This window comes from Patagioenas fasciata, chromosome 4, assembly GCF_037038585.1.
Source record: "Patagioenas fasciata isolate bPatFas1 chromosome 4, bPatFas1.hap1, whole genome shotgun sequence".
Lineage (NCBI taxonomy): Eukaryota > Metazoa > Chordata > Aves > Columbiformes > Columbidae > Patagioenas > Patagioenas fasciata.
The window spans coordinates 27,874,140-27,898,290 of NC_092523.1; the positions used below are offsets into that span (position 1 = coordinate 27,874,140).

Below are 24,151 nucleotides of genomic sequence, written 5' to 3' on the forward strand. Positions count from 1 at the left end.
ATTACTTTCTCTACCCTAGTGTTACCAACAGCAGTATTCTGTATATAGTACAGCTGGATGAAACAAAATTTCTAAAGCAGACTATGGTGCTAAAAATAGAAATTTATTTTCTTCTAGTACCCGTAGCCAAGAGACAGATTTTTTTTTTTTTTCCACCTGGCCACATCCTTTAAGATCTCTTGTTGCTTATCTTGGCTATTTTTCTCTCATGCTTGAGCTTTGAGAACAACTCTCAATTGTTATCTTTTTTCCAGTGCAGCAATGTCAGTTCTACAAAAGCACCTTTAAGACCTAGTGAAAATATAAAGGAAAGCAGGAAGGATGAAAGATAATTATGTGTAATTGGAATTTCTGTTCCATCTGTGCTGCAGACTGCATAGGCTTTGCTGAATCAGGCAGAAGTTGTAGAGGGTACCAAGTGAAACACTGAAGATTTCATTTCTGTCAACCAGTTATGAAAACTTTTCTGCCTGAAGTTGCTTGAAATAGAACAGGCTGGAAAACAGATAGATCATATGAAAACTGCACCAGAAGAGTGATTGGGTTTTTTTGTTTTTACTTTTTCTCATCCAATTCCGATCTGGTCTGTGAGTCTGTATATGCATCAGAGGAAGAAAGGGCAGAGATTTAACTTCTTTCTAAGTGTCTGCTTCTAACCCAACTCCAAACTGTGCATTCAAAAACTTGCCTCCTTGGGGTTCATGCTTCTCCATACTGCTATTTAAATTGTAAATCACCTACTTAGCAGAGTACAGCATACACCTCACTGCATTACTGTAGTTCCAGTCTTGACCATCGTGGTCTGAAAAGCAAAAGAATCTGTCTTGACCTCCTCCTAGTTACCTGGGCCAGGAAAAAAAAAACAAACTACTTACACCTTTGGCATATCACCTCTTGGCCCTGTTGTGGGTAATGTCATCTTGCAGGCCTGGAAAAGGACGTATCTATGAAATGCTTGCAAATCAGTGCTCAGAATGGAGGTAATTGCCCTGTTGTATATGACCACTGATCACCAAGTCATGGCATTTCCTCCATACAAAACAAGTACTGCAGACCCAGGAAAAGCAAGAACACTATTTTCATTAACTTATTTTACTGATAAATCTATAGTTTACAGCTCTGCTAGATGCAACATTTCAGGCAGAAAGTCTTTTTGAAAGGTAACAAGTCTGCTTTGATTTAATGGCAACAGTACAGTCTTAAGAAGCCTCTGAAGATGAAGAGAGCAAGTCACATCAAACAGCTTTTATTTTCTATTTCTTAAGAAATTACAGTCCTGGCTAAGATTTGTGAGGATGACAGAGGTAAGGCTTTCCCTCACATAAAAGAAACACTTACTCTAACCATTTTTTCAACAACTTCTATTGTTTTGATGCCACTTCTACCGCTAGGATATGTGACAAAGTGACCTGCTACTTGGAAAAGGGGGTGAAGACGAGCTGAGAAAGAGAAAACTAATAGTCCAGAAACTGCTCTTCCAGTCATCTTTTAAGAACTCCATCAGCTATTATACAAAGTATATGGGCTTTTCCGCTTTAAAAAACTGCCTGCCTTTTAAAATCACCAAATTCCCAGGCAGATGGACATGAGAGAGTATATCGGTCAAGAAGCCTTTTAGAAAAATTTCTTTTCAGATTAAGTGTAAGCTGAAGGACTGCATAAATGGTATTTCATCTAAGCCACAGCACGACTGTCAAGAGATGATGTTCATTTTCTGTGCAGTAATATTTGATTGCCAAGGACAGAAAGCACTGCATTCCCCGGGCTGAGGCAAGGTGTTCCCAGCTATCTAAGGTCATTACATCTGGCAGCTTCTGCAGATGCAGAATGGGAAGTTGTTCATTATATGTTCAGAGGTTGTATTTATGCTTTCTCAGGAGGTGTAGGGACTGCTGCCCTTTCTGGACTGTGGGGAGAATTTTTTAGGGCAAAGACAGGGAATATCAGAAGAGGGTCCTCGATGGTATGCAATGATATTTGGCTGTGGTCAGCTAAACCCTTCTCTTTTCGTATTGAAAAAAAAAACCTATCCAAAAAATGTGCAAGTGTGATCCATAGGCTGGAGACCCAAATGTACCATGTATCTTCTTTGATTCGAGAGGTTTTGAAAGCCTGCGGCCAGGGATGGTCACTGCCATTGGCGAGTAGTGTGAAATTCAACATTAAGATGAACAGGCCAAGACTCATAATTGCCGTTAATAACAGCAACATCTTAACAATCTTTAAACTTCCTGTTGCTACTGATATTCAGTTACTAAGAGTTGTCTAAAAATAAACTTCTGTTAAGTTAATTAGCATGGAAAATACAAAAAGCTGTTCTTGTTTCTTCTCTAGGACTACACCCTGACCATGTACTTCCAGCAGTCCTGGAGGGATAAAAGGCTCTCTTATGCTGGAATACCTTTAAACCTAACTCTGGACAACAGAGTGGCTGATCAGCTCTGGGTGCCGGACACGTATTTCCTAAATGACAAGAAGTCTTTTGTCCATGGAGTGACAGTGAAAAATCGAATGATTCGACTCCATCCAGATGGGACAGTCCTTTATGGCCTACGGTATGTTGGATTTTTTAATTGGACATATGGCTGTTCAGACAGAATGCAAGTTGTGATTGGCAAGTGCAGGTTGTACTAATGCTGCTCTCCTCTGCTTTTTCCTGGTTTCTCAATGCAGCTTTATGAGTCAGCAAATACCCTATGTCTAGACCACCACAATACATCCCAGAGTTTTCCTCAGGCCATCAAAACTTCCTTCAATAGCTATAGCCATAACTAGCAAAGCCTGATATGCTCCTGTTTCTTTTGTCTCTTCTGTGCATAGTAACACTACTAATGAGTTCTTTATTATGGTTCTCACCTGGTAATCATAGCTTAGACAAACACTTCTTTCCTTCTGAAATCTCTACAGCAGTTTTTTTTAGAACAATGTTGAATATAAAATTGGGAGTCATCTGAGGAAATGTGACCTGCATTAGGTGGGGAGTAAAAAAGGGACATTTGAAAATTTACATGAATTAAGGATTATCTATGCATCCAAGTACAGGTTTTCTTTAATCTACTTCAATTTATCACTGCCTATTTACACCACAACTCCTCCTTCATACAGTGCAACCTGTGTTCACCCCTGTAGATAAAAATTTATTCTAAAATCTGAACAGGCACAATCTAATGTTAAGGTACACAAATGAAAAAATAAAACTAAACCACATTATTTGTTATGTTGAGGTTACTGCAGAGCCTGAATAGGCTTTGGATTATTTTTAAAGTTAAGGTAGCTTTGCTCAGGGAGGGGAGGGGGAACCACCACAAAACTGCCTGCTTGAAACAACCTCTGTTTGCTCTTATCATTCAACAGTGAAAATAGTGTCTGGATAATGTAAACCTGAAAACACACTTCAGTTAATCAGAAAACAAACACCACCAAAAATAAACAAAACCAAAAACACATAAAGCATAAAACCTGGCTGAAATACATCAAAATGGTACTCAAGACAGGACCAAAAAAAAACCCAAACTGCTTCAGCAATTAGAAATTGAAGTAATATTTGGGGAAAGATGACTTAGAGCTCACTGAAAATAAGTTTGCAATGACCTCTTAGCCTACAAAAACATAGCCTTTTAAATTACTGCACTACCCATGCACTCAGAAAAAGCTTTCCAACCCATCAATTCAAGCTTTGTAAGAAACCGAAAAATCATCTAAATATTATTATAGTGGTTCATCATAAGTTTTCTTTTGAACTTGCCAGATTCACAGGCAGTGCATCAGTTGCCACTGAGGACTGCACAGGAACTTTGCTACAGCCACATCTCTTCTGGTACAGAAATACTACTACTTCACTTGTGAAAAACAAAACAAGGAACCCATGGGGAAATAGCTGATAGACTGCAGGTTGCAATTATCATCTGCTGAACAAAGTATTTGAAAAATACATCTTTTCCCATTGCCTTCAGACTTCCTACAGTTCCTTTCGATCAAACTGACTCAGCTTCCAAGGCAGTTATCATTAGAGGACTCTTTGGCTTAAAAACTTTTCAAAACTTTTTTCAAAACTTTTCAAGCTGACCCCCATGGCAGGTCACTTGGAACTAGATGACCTTGAAGGTCCCTTCCAACCCAAACCATTCTATGATTCTAACAAAATTTATTTACGTTCCAGGATTTGCACAGTAGCAAGAACACGCATTAGAGCCAAGTAGTCTCTCCCAAGCAGTTGTGTACCATATAAGCTATACCTAGAAATGCATGACATGCACGCACTTCCATTCACATGCCATACATCTGATATCAATAACTATCTTCTGCAGAGGCAGCAAAAGAACTTGTGGCACATCTGGTGAACCTGCTGCAAGTCCTGTCACATACTCCATCCACAAAGCACCAGCCTGCCCAAGAAGCTGTGACCCTGCCCAAGCATAGTACCTGTGCTCTTCCTCTCAGGGGTACTCAGGCAAGCCTCCAGTGCAACAGCAAAGTTGGTCACCTTGACATAACGAGCTTGCTAGTTCATGTGATGAGATAACCTTTCACATTGGTGTAGTTAAGCAGCAGCTCTCCAGCTTAATACCCCATCCAATGCCTCACTGCTCGTAGTAGGAAAAGCAAACGTAACAAAACCCCAAATAAACAGAAAAAAGCCCACACTGATATAAAGGGCAACCTATATTCCACACATGTGCAGTCTAGTACTGGGTGATTGCTGCCTTCTCCCTCACCCCTGCCTCACGCCCGTAATGCACACTGACACAGGGGCAGCCTGGGGCTCTCCCAGGTTCCTGGGCTTCCCCACCTTCTCACTCCAGAGAAGGCAGCAGGGGCTCAGGCTGCAGCAGGGCCAAATGTTGCCAGATGTGCCTGTACCCACCAACAGTGCTGTCATCACCAAACATATACAGAAAAAGATGCTCATCTGTCAGGTCTTTTTCACAGCTCAAGCTGCTGTGCCATGTTTTCTCCAAAGACAAGGCAGCTGTTTAGACACATGTGGTGAACAGACTTCGGTCTGACAGCTGCCAGTGAAAACACATGTGATGTACCTATTCCACAACAAACATCTGGTCCAAAGCAAAGATAACGAATGAGTAGAAGAATGAATTTAAGAGACACTGAAATAGGTTTCATACAACAGATGGCAAATACTGCACTGTTTGCATCTATTAGCATTCAGTTTTCTCACGGTAATAAATATGCTTCTGTCACCCTATATATATTACGTTTAGATCATGCAAACAGCAATTTCTTCATATACTAGATGACACATATGCCTTGTAAGAAATAAAACAGGAGAAAACACTGCAGAAAGTGTTCTTAGGCGAAATCCAGAATTACCTGTTAGAACAATCTTGGTCTCAGAGGTAGAGGAGAAAGTTTGCAAAATATTAGCTTGCATTTAGCTTCTATGCAATAGAGTTCAAGACGACAATATCACTAAAACTCTCACAGAGGAGCTGTGACCTGTGAGTTTCACTTTCATTACCAAAGATGGAGAATTGGCCTGGCATGACTTGAACAAGACAGACAACACTAATTATGCTGCAGGCCAGGGTCTGAGTTCCCAGGAAATTAGGTAGGGCCTTAATCCTTCTCTTGGTGATGATTTAGATGCTTACTTGCCTCTGTGTCTCATATTCCCCATACAAATTTCTTATTCTCAGTCCAGAGTTAAATGTTTCTTTGCAGGCTCAGATATGAAATTTTACTGTCTTCTTTAAATGGGAATTGGAACCATCACAAGAGCTCTAAATAACCTGCTTTGCTTGCATCCATGTACTTGGCAGTTTGGCATTTATGCAATATTCAGTCTCAATAGAGTTGAGTACAAATAAAATAAGGTTAATATTATGTCTTTATAGATGAATAAACAAGGGGAATATGCACTGAATGCACTGGAGTGGTTTTAGATCATATATCAAAGGATTATCACCCCAGTATGTCTCCATTATAGTATTATTGCTATGAAGAAACTAACAGTCCCTTTAGCTATTTTTTCCAGTAACTTTCAGCTGCTATATCCCCACACTTTAAAGAACAATGTGTGCACATAAACTCGTACAGACACAGAATGCACATAAACCTTCTGCCCTCTAACACTGTGCATTGCTGTTACGTCTGTTACTTCAAATGTTGCTTGTATTAATTATTCACAGTAGTGAATAACGTGTAACACTACTAGTCAAGTAACTCTTTCGTCCTATTGCCCAAGCAATTAAACACACGTAAACATATTTAACTCCACGTTAATTTTTCCACTGCATTCCATTTCGAATATGCCATGGAAGTTGAGTGTCACTGTTAAGTATTATGTACCTGAAGAGCGTGATTCTTCAGTTCCTATCAAGCACTCCCACCAGCAGCTATTATTATTTTCTGTGGTGTAGCCACCTGCTTCTTAAGAAAGAAAAAAAATCCCTTTGAGTCAATGTGCAAACCTGCGGCACTATGAGGCTTCTGTCTGAGGCAGCTCGAGCTGTGGCTAGTTCAAGGAGATGAGCAAACAGTGACCAGTACCTGAGCCCATGGGGAGAAAGCAGTCAGCACCAGTCTATGCACAGAAGGCAGCATGCATGCCCGAAAATACAGCTGCATTTATTAACCAGGCTTCCTTAGCTGTAGGAGGAAGAGCTACTCCTCATCCTTGGTAGTTACCAGTGGGGAAAAGGCGAAGTTCACTTATGCTTTCTCATGCTTGGGCAAGGGCTTCCCTAGCCTGTATATTTATAAAGTCATAACAGAGAATATTTGTATTTGCCTAGGAGCCACAGCACCATTGGTATGTGACATTGCCATAAGCTAAAATGCATTTTCAGGGTTGTTTTTAACACATACAAAACTGGTTAATTTGACACAGTCTGTCCCAGGTGACTTCCCACACACTGCAGTTAATTTGGTAGAGATTGCAAACTAGTTTGTGTAATATGTTCTGAGAAGAAAAAAAAAATATATATATATAACCATCTCAACACAGCTACAGTCTGCAATTTACCACATGAAGCACAGAAGCACTCAAGCAGGCATTGACATAACAAGATATAGCTTATTTTTTTTACATGGAGGCCAAGAGGTGAGGCACGTGCTTGTTTAAATACTGCTGGAAAGAGGCAGTGCATGTGTATTCTGTCTCATAGCTCTATGCAAGAATGGTGAAGGAGCACCAGGGAATGAGACAGCATCAGCATCATTCATTTGTAGTGAATGAGAGAGCAAATGTAACTGAAGAACAGTTATGTGCTCTAGTTGATGAAAAAAATGTGGAACAGAATAAGAGAATCCTGTAGAAGTTGTATTTGCTCACTCTGTTTTTCAGATGCTATAAGAGATGTAATTATATTCAGGCATCAAACAAAAAATAGCAAGAATAAAGGAATTGTAATCCAGACACCCCCAAACTCATGACAAACAACCACTGCATTACTCTAGTTCCAATAAAAAGTACTTTTTTACTTTTTTTTTTTTTAATGGTTGTCTCCTCCCCAGGCTGGCTGTCCCCTGCAGCCATCTAACTCACTAGCAACAGACAACACAGCAGTAGCAGCACAAAGCTTTACTTCCCCACTGGGCTTATTGAATTTCCGAAACATTTTTTTCAGATCCAGCCAAACTTTTCTGCAGCTTCAATGTTGAAACCCACATTTAAACTCCCTGCCAGCTTAGCTGCACTCTCCTCTCCAGGCATGAACACTTCTCCCCAAACCTGTCTCCTCCAGCTGCTCCCAGTGCTCTTCATCCCCAGCCTGTGGTTTCTTCTTCCCTTACTTAATGTAAAAAGATTGGAGAGGACAGAGTGCTACAGCAATGATAAGGATGATAAATCAGTGGGGGACCAGCACATTTAGTCTCTTCACTGCATGAAGCTCGATTCATCATTGTTTTACTTCTCCAGTATTTAGTTGGACACTGGAGGGGGAAAAAAAAAAATCTACGCCCCACATTGCTGTATATCCATCCCTGGAGGCTGCTGGGTACCTCACTGCTTAACGCTATGGCTGGGAATCAAAGAGACAACCTCAGTTCAGGCACCTCCTTGCGCTGGAGTAGTTGGATTTATAACCTTAATGCTGTGGCGATGTAGTACAGTGAAATGCAGCCTCACTACTACTTTACTCACACATTTGTTATATGTAATGTAACATATCAAAACAGGGTTTTATCGTTTTTTAACATCTTTTGATGAAGAATACCTGACACCAAGATCATTGTAGTAAGTTATAATGTAAATCACACAACCAAAACTGAGGAAATTTAAGACAAAGGTGAGTACAGCCCTTAAAACTTACAGGGTGTGACTTATGTAAACCTTTACTACTGCAGGTAAACCAGAAAACCTGTGACTCCTTATGGGCTTCTATGTGCAAACCAAGAATACTGCTTCTGAAACACTGAGGTTTTATTCACTGTCAAGCACAAAATGGAGCCTGCAGGCTTGATAAAATTGAGTGGTAAATTAGTAGTTAATAAACGGTGCCAAAAAAAAAAAGGGGAGGGGGAGAAAACTGTTGTCCTGGGCAGGGTGAGAAGTCCCAGATGTGACCAGGACACAGGTTGGCTGCCTGCCTTTGGCATGAGTGGCCCCACAAACAGCCAGGGGAAAGCCTCTGGTCACACCAAGAGCAAAAATCCTCACCACGGAGAGCGAACCAGAGCCCCGCCAGCGGCATGCAGGGCAGAGCTCAACCTTCTCTTACCCCAAAAAACACACAGGTCTGTGGGGAGCACAGTAAACTCCTACTGAACTGTCAAATAATTGCCTGCATTGGATTTGGGAATTTTTCTTCCAGTTTCAGCCCACTTAATTTTTATTCCATTTTCACATAGCATTTTTTAAATGGGAAAATAACCTGGGGAAGACGAGAAAACACTTCAGGTTGAATGACTCCTATAGAGAGTATGTAAAACACCAACAACAACAACACAACCCCTCCCCCCACCAAAAAAAAAACCACCACACACCCACAAATACTTAAGATGGACTCAGCATTGAATATGTGAGCAGTGGCTCTTGTAATCAGTAGTTAAGTACATAAGCAGTCTGCTGGAGTCACAACAACTGGCTTCATGGGCTTGAATTTAAACACAAGCTTTGGGTGCTGTAATCAATTGCACTATCAAGTGTAGCACTTTGAAGAACTGAATTATAAGCATTTTGTAGAGTCAAAGATCACTTAATTCAAGCAGATTCTAGATCGAAATCAGATTACTGAAATTATTTGCTATTAAAATATATTAATATTGTTTATACTATCTGACCACATTAATACTATCCAAACAATAACAATAATAAAAAAACTAGACAGCATTTAACAAATATTTAATTTTAAAGCCAAAAGACACTGCAAACGTGTATTGCATATTTTCTATAGAGCACATAATTTCTTGTTGTGTTGGTATAAATTGATTTTGGATGATTTTCTTATCCTCTGTTTTACAGACTATGTTTTGTCTACTGAATCTGAGCAAGTCCTCCCTTTCAGCAGTGCAAATGTCTTTCAGTGTTTTGGAATTACTCTGTAACTGTCAACCCAATCTGCATTTCTGTATACAGTCTCTTTTTTTACTATTTTATTTATTAAAAAAAAAAACTCCCTTCACACCAAAGCTCATCTCTGTTGTATATAAATAATGTTATTATTTATAGTTCCCACAAACACATTGAGACAGAAATCAAGTAAAAATAAATTTAATGGCAGATATTAATAATTAAGTGCCTTAGACCAAGAAAAAATTCAAATAAATTTATATACTTTTCATCCAACAATAGCATAGGTAATTTACAAGTAGTTATTTCTTTACTTTCTTTTAGAGGGTAGGTATCAGATGAGAAGGGAGCTTTTGAATATTTACCACATCAGATTTCTCTTCTCACCAACCATAAAAGCTTGTACCTGATAACGTATTAGGCGCACAGATATCTTATAAGCAAACCACCAGAAAGAAAAACCCCACAAGCTTTTCACATGTGAGCTGTGTAACTCCTACTGTATCAGTGTGGCCAGTTGCATACATACGCCTGTGGTAGCACACATTTCACCTTTATACTCTAGGAGTTAGTTCTTACGTTTACATAAGTTTATATTATTTGCGTTTTCCCTGAAATACTAGATTTTGAATACATTTTTTGCCACTTATACTTTGCAATGAACACCAAATGGACATACACAGTTACAACACTTGTATTTTTGGAAGAAAAACACAAAAACTTTTCTAAAAACCCCTGCAATTTAACTTATAGAGCTAGTAGATATTGTTAGCAGTATAGATTGTTTATGATATTTTTTAATATAATGCTATATACCGGCAGATAATAATAGAGATCTGTGCTGAATTCTAATGTGCTAACATACTTTAAGTAGTACATTTCATATCAGCATATATTTAGTATCACAGTATGTGTGTTTTCCAAGTCTTAAAGTTCATTAAAAATACATTTAATAAAAAGCAAATCCGTTTCCCTCTAATAATAAAAATTTAAAAGGGACAGTAATTAAGGTTGTGCTGTGCTGCACATTTCCAATTTGCATGCTATTAATTTTGAGTCTGCTGAGAACAATTATTATTGAGGGAGAAAATGGAAGTTGTTAGCTGCTCAAAACCAACTTTGCTCTCATTTTATTGATGTCGATCAGTCACATCAGTGAAGTACCAGTTCAACAGAAGTCAAAAGGATGGGAGGAGTAAGGGATAAATGTGTACCTTTTCTATGCAGTAAAAGTATCAGGCAGCTAAAAAACAAACAAGCAAACAAAACGAACACACCCCACATTTGCAAAAACCACAAAACAAACACCACATCTGCACATCCCCGTACTCACCCCCTTCCCCCCCAGAAAACCCTCCAAATCAAACAAAACATACACACACAAACTCCACACACACACACACACTGATCCTTCCTAGAATCAGGCCACTAAGAGTATACACTTAGCTTCTCTTTAGAAATAACAGCTAAAAACAAATCAAAACAAGTACAAATTATTTGTGCTTATGTTTTGCAAAATTATGTATTTTCCGCATATGAAAAGTGTCCAGTGATTTACGTTCATGGAGAAATGTCAAAGACCGATTTTTCAAAGCCATGTGCTTAACAGTAGGCGTAGTCTGACAAGACACTGATCATCTTCCAAAAAGATACATATATACCCTCTTATATTACCATCATTTCTATAGATCAGGCAGAAAAGTTTATCATCTGAGAAGATAAGTTTTGTACAAAGGGTAAGCTGACATCTCCCATGCATCATGGCACATGCAGAAGAAATTTGGGGAAGTTAAAACCCCTTGGCACTTCCCAGACTGGGGAAATTTCACTCTGTGATGCTCTGACATTCGCTGCTGATGTCTAGTTTAGAGGAGCCTTTCAGGCCACCTCCGAAAATACGGCCACAAGAGACTGAAATGCAGCATTCTTCATGATTTTCAGATAGATGGCTTTGTAAACTGTGTAAGACAGTGTGATCAAGTGCTTATATTGGAAGCATAAATCTACTTCCAGTCCTGTTCCTAGTATATTTGTGTAAATGAAGAAGCTGGAAAATGAATCTAGTGTGGAAGTCTTGATATTTTTGGTTTTATTAGCTGATGTGAAATGTTTTAAGCTCATTCTCAGGTTTGATGATAAACCTTTTTACAAAGGAAATGCCATGTCTCTTAAAGCTATCTACTTTTTTGGTGAAAAGGGAGATAATATTTAAGAGTTTTTAAAAGGCCTAACATTTATCCAAGTAAGTCACCTATATGTCCCCAAAGCTGTATTTATTTGTTTTAGTATGCTATAATTGATCAAGAGACGGAAAATACTGCACACGCTTGTTTTATTGGTAAGTTTTTAGTTCAAATGATGTGTTTGCCCATTTCCCATTATTTTTTCCTCTCAGAAAACATCTGTGGAACACACCATTGGAGTCCAATCAAAAAAGAAAAAAAAAATCAACTTCTATTTTATTAACTCAAACTATTCTACAAGAGATATTTTGGTAACTGAAGAAATACTTTTGATGAACCTGTAGTAGACTTTTTACAAGTGAGGGAAGGGAGAAAAGAAAAAAATTGTCAAATTATTTCCTAAGGATTATGCCATTGGCCCCAGCTGGCATCATTTGAAATCCAGTTGGCTACTGTCCTACTTCTTTCTTACAGTCTCTAACTGTTGAGTCTTTCACTGAAAGATACAAATGAAACAGCAATATAATTAGCACTTTTATTTTTTGGCAGGATTCTAGGATAGTCTATCAAATTTTCATTTTTTTAAACTATTTCTTTACATAAGACTGATAATTCTGCTCTTAATTAATGCTGCCTCTTCTTTATATATGGTATGTACTTGCAGAAAATTACTAAGATATGTAAGAATTCCAAGGCCTTTCTGGGATGGTAGATGGTGTTAAGCCTAAATTTCCACAAGATCTGTATCAGATGGATTTTTTTAAAGATCTAAAGCAAAGAAAAAAGCCAAAAAATTTTGGCTTTTTAGCATCTACATTTGTATCCAAGGAACAGCAACTTCCACTTGAAACACTTTAAGATGAGCCAAGAGTTTAGCTACCAAAACCTTCCATAAGTAGAAAGCTTTTTTAAAAAACTAATAAGGACTCTAAATAGTAATTTAACTCAAATTTTAAGAAGTTCTAAAATACATAGCTGTTGTACAAGTGTGGGCAACTAGTGTGCATTAAGACCACTGAAGATTTCTGTGTTACCTGGGAGCCCCCTGCTGGGACTCTGCCTTTGGAAAAGAAGCAAAGAAAAGGGTTTTGTTTTGAAGGTGTGTCACAGATGTTTCAGTAATATTTAATTACTCTACATATGGTATATTATCAACCTTAGAGTCACTGCGTACTTAATTTCTCATAATAAATAATTTTTCTCTGCATGACAAATGCATTTGCTTGGTATTAGTTAAATATTTAAAATATTTTAAAATATTCCTAATTCTTGAAAGTGCATGAAGATTCAAAAGGAAAGCCTGTGTGCTAGATATTAAGGATCTAAACTGCTGGATGGTATGCGTGGCTATCATTAAAGATGCCATAAACAGAAAGATTTCAGTTTGATTAACACCACCACCACCACCAAACTCACAACACACACACAAAAAATAACCACCCACACCAAATGACGCCACAAGCAACAACAGCCCTGACAGGAGAGAGGAGAAAACAAAAACAAACAAACCACCACACACAAAACAAAAACACCAGAAACCTAAAACACTTTTAGGACTGCAGGAGAAGATAAATGCCAGAATTCATCTTTGTCTTTTATGGAAGGGTAATATTTTTATTGCACCACCTGAACTGCAAATAGACAACTTTTCAGGCACATGAGCCTCTCTTTTAGGTCAAACAGAGGCAACAGATTTCAAGTTAAGTACACGTTACAACGATTGCTCTGAACTCACAAATCCATCAGTATTTTCTTTCCTGGCAAAACACATATGAAATATTTCAACTTGTACTGCAGTTTCTATCTCCTCCCATTCCACCAACTACAGCTGTTAAAGCACTGTGCAATTAAACTACCTGGGGTTATTAGAACCAGCTTTTTCCTCAAGTATTTTGTACCCATACCATTTTACTTTTCTGGCTATAAACAGTACTACCATAAAGCTTAGCTGCCAGGTTTATCTTTGAGGATGTTTTGTAGATCTCCCTATGAGCTCAAAATTTAGACTTCAATGGTGGAGTGCCTGCTTCATTGGAAATGGTTTCTCAATGGCAGTGAGAGTTTCTGTCTTTTATGAGCAATGAAATGATGGCTGTTTGCGATATATATATATGTGATTTTTCATACCATTTCTAATTCCTTTTTTCTATTATTTCTTTATGGCAAAATGTCAGGCTTATGTTTAAGATGCCAGTGAAAATATCAAAGTATTTTATTGGAGAGAAAAAAAAGGCCTACATGCCCACAAGATTATAAGTAAAGCTGCCTGAATACTGCATAGTGCTGCCAATGAATTTTCACTCCACATGGGGAATAACTCAATCTTTTCTCATACTCAGCCATCTGTAGGAAATTTTATCAGTATAAGCAAGATATTATTTGCCAAATTGAAGAGCTATTAGCATCCTCAAAGAGGCAGCCCTGGCCAGTGCAAGAGGAGTTAAATGATCAAAGCTCTTCCCACTATGTCAAGCATGTGCTTATTTTGTGTGAATGTAACAAGAAGTAAAATTTATATGTAAATATTCCTCCTTCCAAAGATGCCTTAAATCAGACCCAGGAAAAATATACAGGGTGTTTCGAAAAGAGGGACCCAATTTGAAATCACTGTATCTCTGCAACCGTGGATGAAACTCTTACCGCTTGAAAAGGCAGGGTATAGATTTTCAAATTATTACCACTACTTGAGAACTCATTAAATGGTTTGTGAATTTTTGTGTAATTGTAACATATTGCCATCGTGAAATATACTGCTTAGAAATTGGGTACATCTTTTTGAAACACTCTGTATTAAACTAGTAGAAGCTTCAATATATAAAGTTTAAAATACAACATTTCCAAACCTGTTTCTAGACCCCTCTTCAGGAAAGGTTCCCAAATAAGGTCTTAATTCAAGGGAAATAAATCATTCTGTGAAAACACTGGGTAAGCAGAATGGAATTTGAACACAGTGTAAAGCTCCTTAGAGCAAACCATGTGCAGCACATAAAAGAAGGGGGGAAAAAAAAAAAAACAAACCAGCAAGCAACCTTAAGCTTGTTCATCTGAGGTACTGTACTCCCTCAGATGATTTTGAAACAGCAAAAGAGGAGCTAAACCCAGAGTATAAATCATTCCTTATAAATTACATATTCCTCTTGCATCTTAATCTGCTGGGGGTAAGAGAGGAACCATCTCTTTGCTTATCTCTGAAGCCATCCTGCTCTTAGAAAATCTGGAGTTCATGATCTCCCACTGAGCAGTCATCAAGGCTGTTGATTACTAGAGCACCTCTTCTTTAAGCTTACCTGAACACCGAGTCTTAACAATAACACGGTGTCTAGCTACTACACATGAAAATAATAGCAAAAAAAATACACAGGATGGAAAGCAGAGAGATGAGAGTTTCAAAACAATACAGGTTGGCACAATGTCTTTCATACTTTCCTGTATTTTCATCAGCTATCTTGACAAAAGAATACTCAGGTAGTTTATTAGGACTTCCCTCATTAAAACATTTCAGAGAAGAACTGCTGAAACGTGAAATCCAGGAGAAAATACAATAGTCAAGTAGCAGTGTCTTATTTTATTTCTCTCTTGTCCCAGGTGAAAAAAAAAAAGACCCCAAACACACACACACACACACACAAAAAACAACACCCAACATACAACAAGTGAAAGTACCCAACCACCTCTTGGTTATCTAAGAACCCTTGCAACACAGCAAGGTTAGGACTAAACAACATGAAGTGCGAATAGACAACGTGAGAATTAAACGCCATAAACCACCTGATTTTATCTGGAGATTCTTCTTAATGAGTCAGACAACTTGAGCTGAAATTTACCTGTTTCTGTGAGCTTCAGTATTTTAACATCATAGCACCTCTATTATCTAAGGAGATTTTTGCTTATTCTGTCCTCATTAACACTCCACAAAAAGGCACAGTAGCATTAAACAGAGTCTATCGTACTGTGCTAAAGCTAAAGATGGAAGAGACAGTCACAACAATAGATACTGTGTGGAATTACATGTCAACTATTTGTAGAAATCAAATGCAGTTATATTGGTAGGAGAGAACAAAAGCCTGCAGAGTCCAAGCTTGCAGAATATTAAAACTTACTTGTGGCAGGATGGAAAAGGTGACAAGAAGGCCTGGTAGAGGTCAACACCACAGCCTGAGTCAGGAAACTCTCAAAAGTACATGAATATTATCTGTCCTGATGTTTAAGGAACTGAGGAAGGCAAGATTGACCTCATTCAGCTCATGGCTTTGGTTTGTAAAACACACTCATTTTGTTTCTTTCATCAAGGCTTTGAGTCTCTCTGCTGGAAGAGCAAATCACTAATACATCCTCACATACACAGAACATCCAGCTTCCTCACATTCTACAAGTGCATGCAATCTTGTTGAATATATTTGCACCACCATTCAGAACACAGATAGCCTTCATGGTTTTCGTGAAAGTGTTCTCTAGCCAGCATTCCTATGCAAGTACATCTACAGTCAAAATAAATATGTAAAAAGGTACCATGAGATACCATTCATACCTCTTCTTGGATTTCAGATACAAATTGGCACAGTTTTAATTACAGCCTGTCAGCTCTATAAATGCTGAGTATCAAAGAGTATGTCTATACTGCATAATGATGCATGGAGCGGACAACCTGAACTTCAAGTACTTAGTTGAGCCATTTACCATCCTACTTGAACAGGTGCCCATCTCTGGCTGTCTTGTATTCCCTCCATTTGGAAAATGTTCTGTGCCAAGGAGAAGTCTGAATAGCTAGTAGATTTTGAATGCCTAATTTAGATGACCTGCAAAACTTTAAAACGCAATGTGTATGGTTTAGAATGGGAAGGGGGTGGGAAATGCAGCAAACAGGCAAAATAAGGTCTTCACAGATACCTTGGGAAAAGCATTTATACAAGTATATTATCTATAGGATGTACACACTCCTTTAAATTACGGAGTATGCAGCTATTGAAATAACACTGTTTCTAACAAGTCTGCGTTCTGTTTATGAGGGATGTTCAGTTCACAGAGCAGCAGTGACAGATGTTGTGCATTCAGGATGCTACACAATTACCTATCAGTCTGCTGGATCATTGCTGCACATGGCATTCAGTGAATATAAGACAGCACTAACAGTATCATTGTTTAACAGTAAGAAGAAATTACATTTTTAATATAAATGAAGTCTAAAACCAAAAAACACAAGACAAAGCAACATTAGAGCAAGTTGGTATCATCCTCATTAAAATATAAATAAAGTTAAATAAATAAACATATTCTGCTCCCAAACCATCTATAATTTCCGTATCTTTTCCTTCTCCATAAGAAATTTTTGGTACACAAAACTGCTACCCACCTTGTAAAACAACTACTACTACTGAAAAACAAAAACAGTGAAAATACTTTCCCACCTACCCACCCCAAGGCATTCAAACACAAAATGTGCACCCCTTACCAGTTCAAAGTTATCAATATTGGGTTTAGTTAGCAGATCTTGGAATAAAAATACCTCGTCAGCCCTAACACAACTTTCTTTTCAAAGATGTGACCACCTCAGATGAAATCTCCGTATGACTCAGTGTTGGCAGTCAGGAGAAACTAAATGCCCTAATGTATAACTAAAGTGCTCACTCACTGGGCTTGTTAACCTGCTCCATTTTACACAAGCCCAGCTGAAGAACTGGGTGAAAAGGACAAGCTCAGATAAAACATTCACACAGAGGAGCCCACATTTGTACACATACATTCTTTCCTAATCCACACTGTGCTGGTTTAAGAAGGTGTCCCGTAGTCTGCTCCAAGTTATCCATCACCAATTATCTGCCAGAGATTATAGCTCTCTTATAGATGCTTGCTAAGGTTGCTTTGCTGAACTGTTGTGCATCTATTTCATATATGATGAACTAGTTATCACCATACCAAATTTAACCAACTTACCCAATATAACTACCAGTCAACAAAACATTCATAGAGATGACTATTCAAAGTGTTTTCACATCAGTAGCTCTGCTGGTAGATAATAATAGATTTTAATTTCCAGGGAAGTATGATAAATTAGAAGATGGTAACTTCTTCATTCAGTGCTGCTGCAGCTGGGAAAGGATGTATGTCTGCTTAACAAGGACGGAGAATTTTGTTTCACATAGCAAAAGAAGTACTGGTAGGACTTGTGCTTGTTGTCAAGAAAGGGGAAAAACAATGTTAGGGAAAAGTACTGTGTAAGCCATAGGACAATAATGTCCCAAAGACAAAGGAGTACACACCAGCCATAAATCAATTCAGGCTGGAATTTAGAGGGCTAACTATCAGAAAAACATGGTCCGCCAAAAGTTTCCTATTTAACATTTTGCCCTACTACTTGTAAGTATTTTAAGATATGCATTGATCAGCTTATGAAATAAATATCATGAGGAAGTACTTGCAGTAGTAGAAACGACAACCCAAAGATCCTTCCTTTCCCACTGTATCCCAAATCAGTCTTGGGCCACATGCAATGCAGACATTCATTTCTCCTCTTGTTTATCTTGCTTTCCAATTAAGATCCATTACTAGGGAATGATCATCAATCAGTTTTCTACACAAAAATCATGTAAGCATTCCTCTCAAGTCAGGGATGTGCAAAAAAAGCAATGTAATTTCATTATTCACGCCTTACATTGCCAGCAGGGTCAATATTTTGGCAAAAGCAAAGATCCTCTCATTAATGTCCTAGTGCAAGATTTTCATTCTACTTAGAATTCTCAAATGAAATTAGTCACTACCCATGGTCAATTAACTGCAGCAGCTCAGCTTCTTCAGATGCACTTGAGTTTCCTCACAACATACGTATCAAGACATAATTACTCTGCCAGATTCACTGACTGGAATTATTGTTTTTCACATTCAGCTACCTATCTATCTGGAAATAATGAGGTGTGCTTACTGGCTGTTTAGGACAGAACACAGGAAAATAGTCACACTTCATAGGAAGAATCACTTCAGTGCTCTGTAAAAGCTTTATAATTTATTTTCTTTAAGTGGTAAAAGTACATTTTAATGAGTGTTAGGTCTTGCAGTTAGTTACAAGCATAGAACTTGTCATGCTGTAGGAAGCCATTTACTGCTGCTATTGCGATCTTTCCTGGGCGATACGTCATTAATAGATTTCATAGGTGAGCTCATTATACATAAGCGTGACCATAAAAATAACCACAAATTCAAGTAGAAGCCTCTTTTCTTTTGCATCAGGGTTCCTCTTACCTTTCCCTCTTTTCTCTACAGGACTCCTATAGAAAATGCTGCTTTCCCTTTTTATTGCACTCTTCCAAGAGCAGAGACTGTAGTTTCAAACAATGTTGGACCACAAAGTCACAAAATCCTCAAGTCAAGAAACCAAACCAAAAAAACACATCACGCCAACACAGAAGTTTAGCATGCACTCATATTTTCCACCATTTTCTTCCAAGGCAGCTCCCCACTCAGTTCATGGTTCCAGAAGCAGCTAAACATTGAACCAAACACAACCAACAAAAAGGGGCAGGTACCTCCCCAGGTACTCCCAGTTATTCTCTCAGAGCCCTGCCCTTTCTGCTGGCCCACACAGGTGTTGTGAACCAACAGTCAGGTCTGACAACCTATGGTTTTACTAACAGTAACTGAGTAACGGATGGTCAGAGGACATCCCACATTCAAAATCATTCTGTTTCTCACTTGCATTTGGCAAGATCAAGAAAGGATTATACTTCCCCATCTTGGAAAATCCAACAAGCCAGGCATCAGAAGAAGGCAAGAAATATGAAAGCAAGAAATTGTTTTCATCCTTGTTTCTGCACATTTCCTCTGCAGTTCTCCCCCTGACTGCAGGTTTCTGTTTGAGATGCACTGATATGGGTAATATTGACATGTAGAAGCTACAGGAGAAGTCACAGCTCCTGGAGAGCTGCACAGCACCTACAGAGAAATGACAGACCTCTCTTCCAGCCCCAGCCCTGCTTCCAAAACCCAGGAAGATCTTCCTCAGTTACAAGGAAGCTAGATGGCAATGTGCCAATATGAAGTATGTCTGACGCCAGAAACAATTTGGTTTTTGCTGGTCATTTTGACCATGCACATCCTGAAGCTTTCTATTTTACGGACTGTGTATGGAAGATTGTTGACTAGATTCCTCTTCTGCCAAAGAAGGGGAGGCATCTGAATATGTGTGTGTTTTTCTTTCACGCACACACAATATGTATCTGGGTGTCTGGTTTGCTTTTATTTTGGAATAAAAAACAACAAAATGAACAACCTAAAATATTAAGATACCAAATGACACGGACATCACTGCTGCCATCTGGCAAACTTCTTGTTCCCTCCTGAGCAGGATACTTCAGTCTCTCAATGTTACCTGTGACAAGGAATTTCAGTAGTAATATCGCGTTTCTTGCATTTAGTCAATTTTAGGAGGTTTGTGAAGAGATACTGAAAAAGTTAGAGATTTAGCACCATACTTTTTAATTAAAACTAGTTTGAAAACCAGTTATCTGACTTTACTTCCCTCTCAGACCTTCCTTTATGCTAAGCACTTCCCATCTGGATCACTCTCTTTTTCTGTTTGGCTTGCAACATACTTGCGCTGTCAAACTAAATTACTCTTTGCTGTAAATTTCAGCTCCAATTCTCAGGCACTTTTTATGGAAGTGTCTTGTTTGCCCTGGTATAGTTATAGTTCTCTTGGGATTTATATTATAAAATTTATTTTCATGGTTTTAAAGCTGTGCAGTACAAGTCATTGCACTGAAATTTGGCTTACAAGCAAAGAGAGCTTTTTACTAATATGTAAAAAGTGACATTGTAACATTTTAGTGACTTTTGCTATTTCTAGATCTTTACAAGCAAGTCATTAATATTCGCTCTGATCTAAATTATTTCTGATAGATTGTATTGAACAGGAAAAGATCTTATATTATCTATAAAAAGTACATATCTGGCTTTGATTTAAGAAGTTTCTAATTCAGTCAAAGCAAAGTATTTTCTTGCAGACCTTTTCTCCCACTAGCTCTCTCCCCCAACTCCTCCACATCAGAGCTTTCCTTTCCCCACTGCCTCCTGCTCCCACCTCTGCCGCCAAGCTTCAGACTCTCCTCCTGGGGAAGGCAGAAGCCAGCAAGCCTACTTGTCCCCATTTTGGGTAGTCTCCTCATGCCATGTCTGCTTTGTGGTAGTACTATGTGTTTGTTCTCTGAAGCAGAGTTCTGGCAGATAAAAATCAGACTATTCAGCAAGGGTTTGCTTCTTTAAGCAAAATAACAATGATTAATTTACTGACAATTACTTTGAGTGCCAAGGTGTAACTCCCAAGACAACTAAAATTCTCTTCCCAAAAATAGTTTAATGCCTACAATACCCAAGTTAAAGATTCTCTAACCTTTGAGACACTTCTGCTTGGCACTGGCTGTAGAAGTCCATGTTCTATGTGAACAAAATATAAAAAGAGTTGGCCAGAATGCATAAACAGTATAGTGTAAGTAATTCTGACTCCTCCCAGGAATCAGACACCTTGAAAGGTTAAAACACCTTCTCATGTGTATGTTATTGTGTTAGGTTGTGCTTTATAGTGTTAGGCACTTTGCAGGTCTCTACATTTAAAGATCTGGTTCATTCTTAGAACAATTAAAGGGGTGAATATCCATTGAGCTAGTGTTTATAATATACTTGGCTTTCTTTTACTGACTCTCAAACTTGCCTTCAAATCAACCAGCTGCTAGCCCAAATAAAAATTTTAAATATGCTGAGCATGACAGTGCAGTTCGATGACAGTTCGATGGGGATCACTGAATAAACCTGAAGAGAACGTGATGCAGGCAGTGAAGGAGTGTAATTAATCCATCCCATCAAGCTGACACCCGACATACCACAGTCTGGCCTGCCCACATACTTGTTACTAAGCAGCAGCTCTCGCTCTGGATTTACAGAGTTCAGTAAGAGATCTGTTTTTTAAGGAGGAATGGCAGCTGAGACTGGAGGTTCATGAACTGAGGAGGAGGAAAGGGTTGGCAGCAGGGCCAGCTAAAGGAGATCCTGCTGTCCAGGAGGCAGCTCTTTGCTGGACCCCCTTCCCTACAACACACCCATTCTTTGACTCTGCAGCACAACTGCTCACAGAGACATACTGTGAACAGGAGACTTCTTTTAGACTACAAATACCATTTCCTTGTGCAAAACTGGATGTTTACCCCCAGTGTTTCAGGTAACACCACTGTCTCACAGATACCTCTGCCAACACAGTGGAGGGGCCAGCACACAGCAGCTCAGTGCTCAAGGTAGCATTGGTGGTGAAATATCCAGGCCACCTGCTTGTCACAGGCAGTTCTTAGGCGGCACACTGTGCTGTCCTATAGATCGCAGTGTCATGGTCACAACCCCTTATCAGAAAACCCATAAGCTTCAAAGTGCTTCAGTAATTTTTTGAACGTGGGATCCTTAAAGGAAGACCAGAAATGACCTTCTCCAGCAAACAGCCTTTCATCATTTAAAAAAATTTAAAAAAAAAAATTAAAAAGTAAATACAATCTGTAAGAGGGCACACCACGGGATTTCCACATTTAAAAACCATTTTCACTTTTTTCTGAATTTTAATCCATATTTTGAATTTTTTTCCTCAACAAAAAACAAAGATGAAGGAGAAGCAAATCAAGCAAACACTTACCAGTTCAGGGTATCAATAAAACGCGTTAGAAAGCAGGTAGTTTGACGCATTTTTCCTGGCCTCATCTGTGTGTCACTTTAGTAGAACAGGTCACTTTACCTAATAAAGGTTTTCGGGTCCTTCTCATGCTAGATGCTGTTCTTAGCTGCTTACAGCTGTACTCTTTGAGCTGTGTATCTCTCTGTACACATCTTCCTCAAGATGCTCTTTATTTTTTTATGTTTATGCAACTCTGTTTCTCTGAGCAAGATTAAAAGGAAATGTGTGTAGCACTTGCTAACCTAAATCCATACAAAAGCTTTTCCTATAAACTTGAGTGTTATCTAAAAGTATGTACTCTAAAGCAGGGAACTAGCAGTTCACAGCTTACCTCCTCAGAGTCAAAGATATATTTCCTACTGATTTTGGAGGAAGGATTTGGGGGGAAGCCAAATTATAATGATTTTCCAATCTAAAAAAAATGCTAATGTACTCATATCTAAAGTAAAGTATCTAATTTTTTTTTTTTTTACTTCGTCTGGCTCAGGACCCAATATTCCGATTTTCTCTCAACTTCTAAGGAGATCTGTGAAAGCATTATTATTTAATCACCTATCAGCCCCTCTCAATTTTACTAATAATTGTAACTTCTTTTTTAATAGAATTTGACCAGACAAACAATACACAGCCTGTTGAACACAGGTTTCCCAAGTACACACTTGGGAAATGTAGAATGTAGAATACATTATTAAATGTACATTTTTTCTGCCTTCAAATGTACATTGTTTACTTCTATCAATAACTCTCCCTACGAGACATTCCATTAAATCTTAAACATCAATATTCTTCCAAGTTCCAGAAAAAATAGGCCAGTTATACCAGGGATATGGGACTGGGTTCTGATGTCAAAGAGTTGCTGTGGGATTAAGTTCCCTGATACCAGTGAAGTTAAATTAACACTTACCTAATAAAAATGATGTTTTACCTGGGATATGAAAGTCTACTTCCAGTGTGTACTAGACCTCCAGCTCTGCAGTGATTAAGAGAGGCATGGTTATTCTATATTTTATTTGAAGATTTTATTTTGCTTTTAAGGAAAACAAAAATTAGTTCATCCCAGTTCATATCTTCATATACATTTATAATTTATGTTCTGTTGACTGAGAGAAAAAGAATGAACATATTAAAATTTGATACCTGTTCTCCAAATGGAGGAAACATTTCATGACAGAATTTGCATTGTTTAGCTCTGATCATCTCCACATTTAGTTGTCATTGCTGTCTTTAAATGTTGCTTCTATTTCTTCTTCAAGAACAGAGTAACACCTCTTTGACAGCATTCTGCTGAAATGTTCTAAGTACTGAACCATAACTTTACTTGCTGCACTCATTGTGAACTTATTTTCACCGCTCACTGATGACTTAACCCAAAATATTAAGCTTTACTATTTGCTCCTACAAGACCTGCTGCCCTGCAGGGAAACCTCTGACAGTATTACTTAAGGAAGTCAGTTTTGCAAATACTGGACATCAGTATTTTCTTTCATATAATTTTATTTCTGGCAAAAAATAATTTGATTGTACAGCGAGACTATGATATTGAGAGAATCAGATGTCAAAATAAAAGCTACGCAGTGGATTAAATAACTTGAACCCCAAGCCACAGCATAATGATGTATCTCTGCCTAACTGATCTTTCGAGGTCCCTTCCAATCCCTAACATTCTGTGATTCTTCTTTGCATAATCCCATTTTTATTGTTTTTAGTCAAAAGAATCTAAAGAATGTAAGGCTGGTAGAGTACAAGACACTGTACAAACAAAAAAATTTAGCCCCAACACTGGAACTTAGAACATAT

The 24,151-nt window shown here is 38.3% G+C and overlaps 1 protein-coding gene across 4 annotated transcripts in view; it reads left to right on the forward strand.

The window, feature by feature from the left end:
• Positions 1–24,151, forward strand: part of GABRB1 (gamma-aminobutyric acid type A receptor subunit beta1) — a 115,661-nt gene that overhangs the window by 63,544 nt on the left and 27,966 nt on the right. For all 4 annotated transcript variants that reach the window (XR_011738769.1, XR_011738767.1, XR_011738768.1 and 1 more), the window contains exon 4: positions 2,335–2,555. Coding sequence is in view for 1 of the 4 variants with exons in the window: in XM_065836781.2 (XP_065692853.1) it covers positions 2,335–2,555 (221 nt within the window). In the remaining 3 variants the exon portion in view is untranslated. The remainder of the gene's footprint in view (positions 1–2,334; positions 2,556–24,151) is intronic.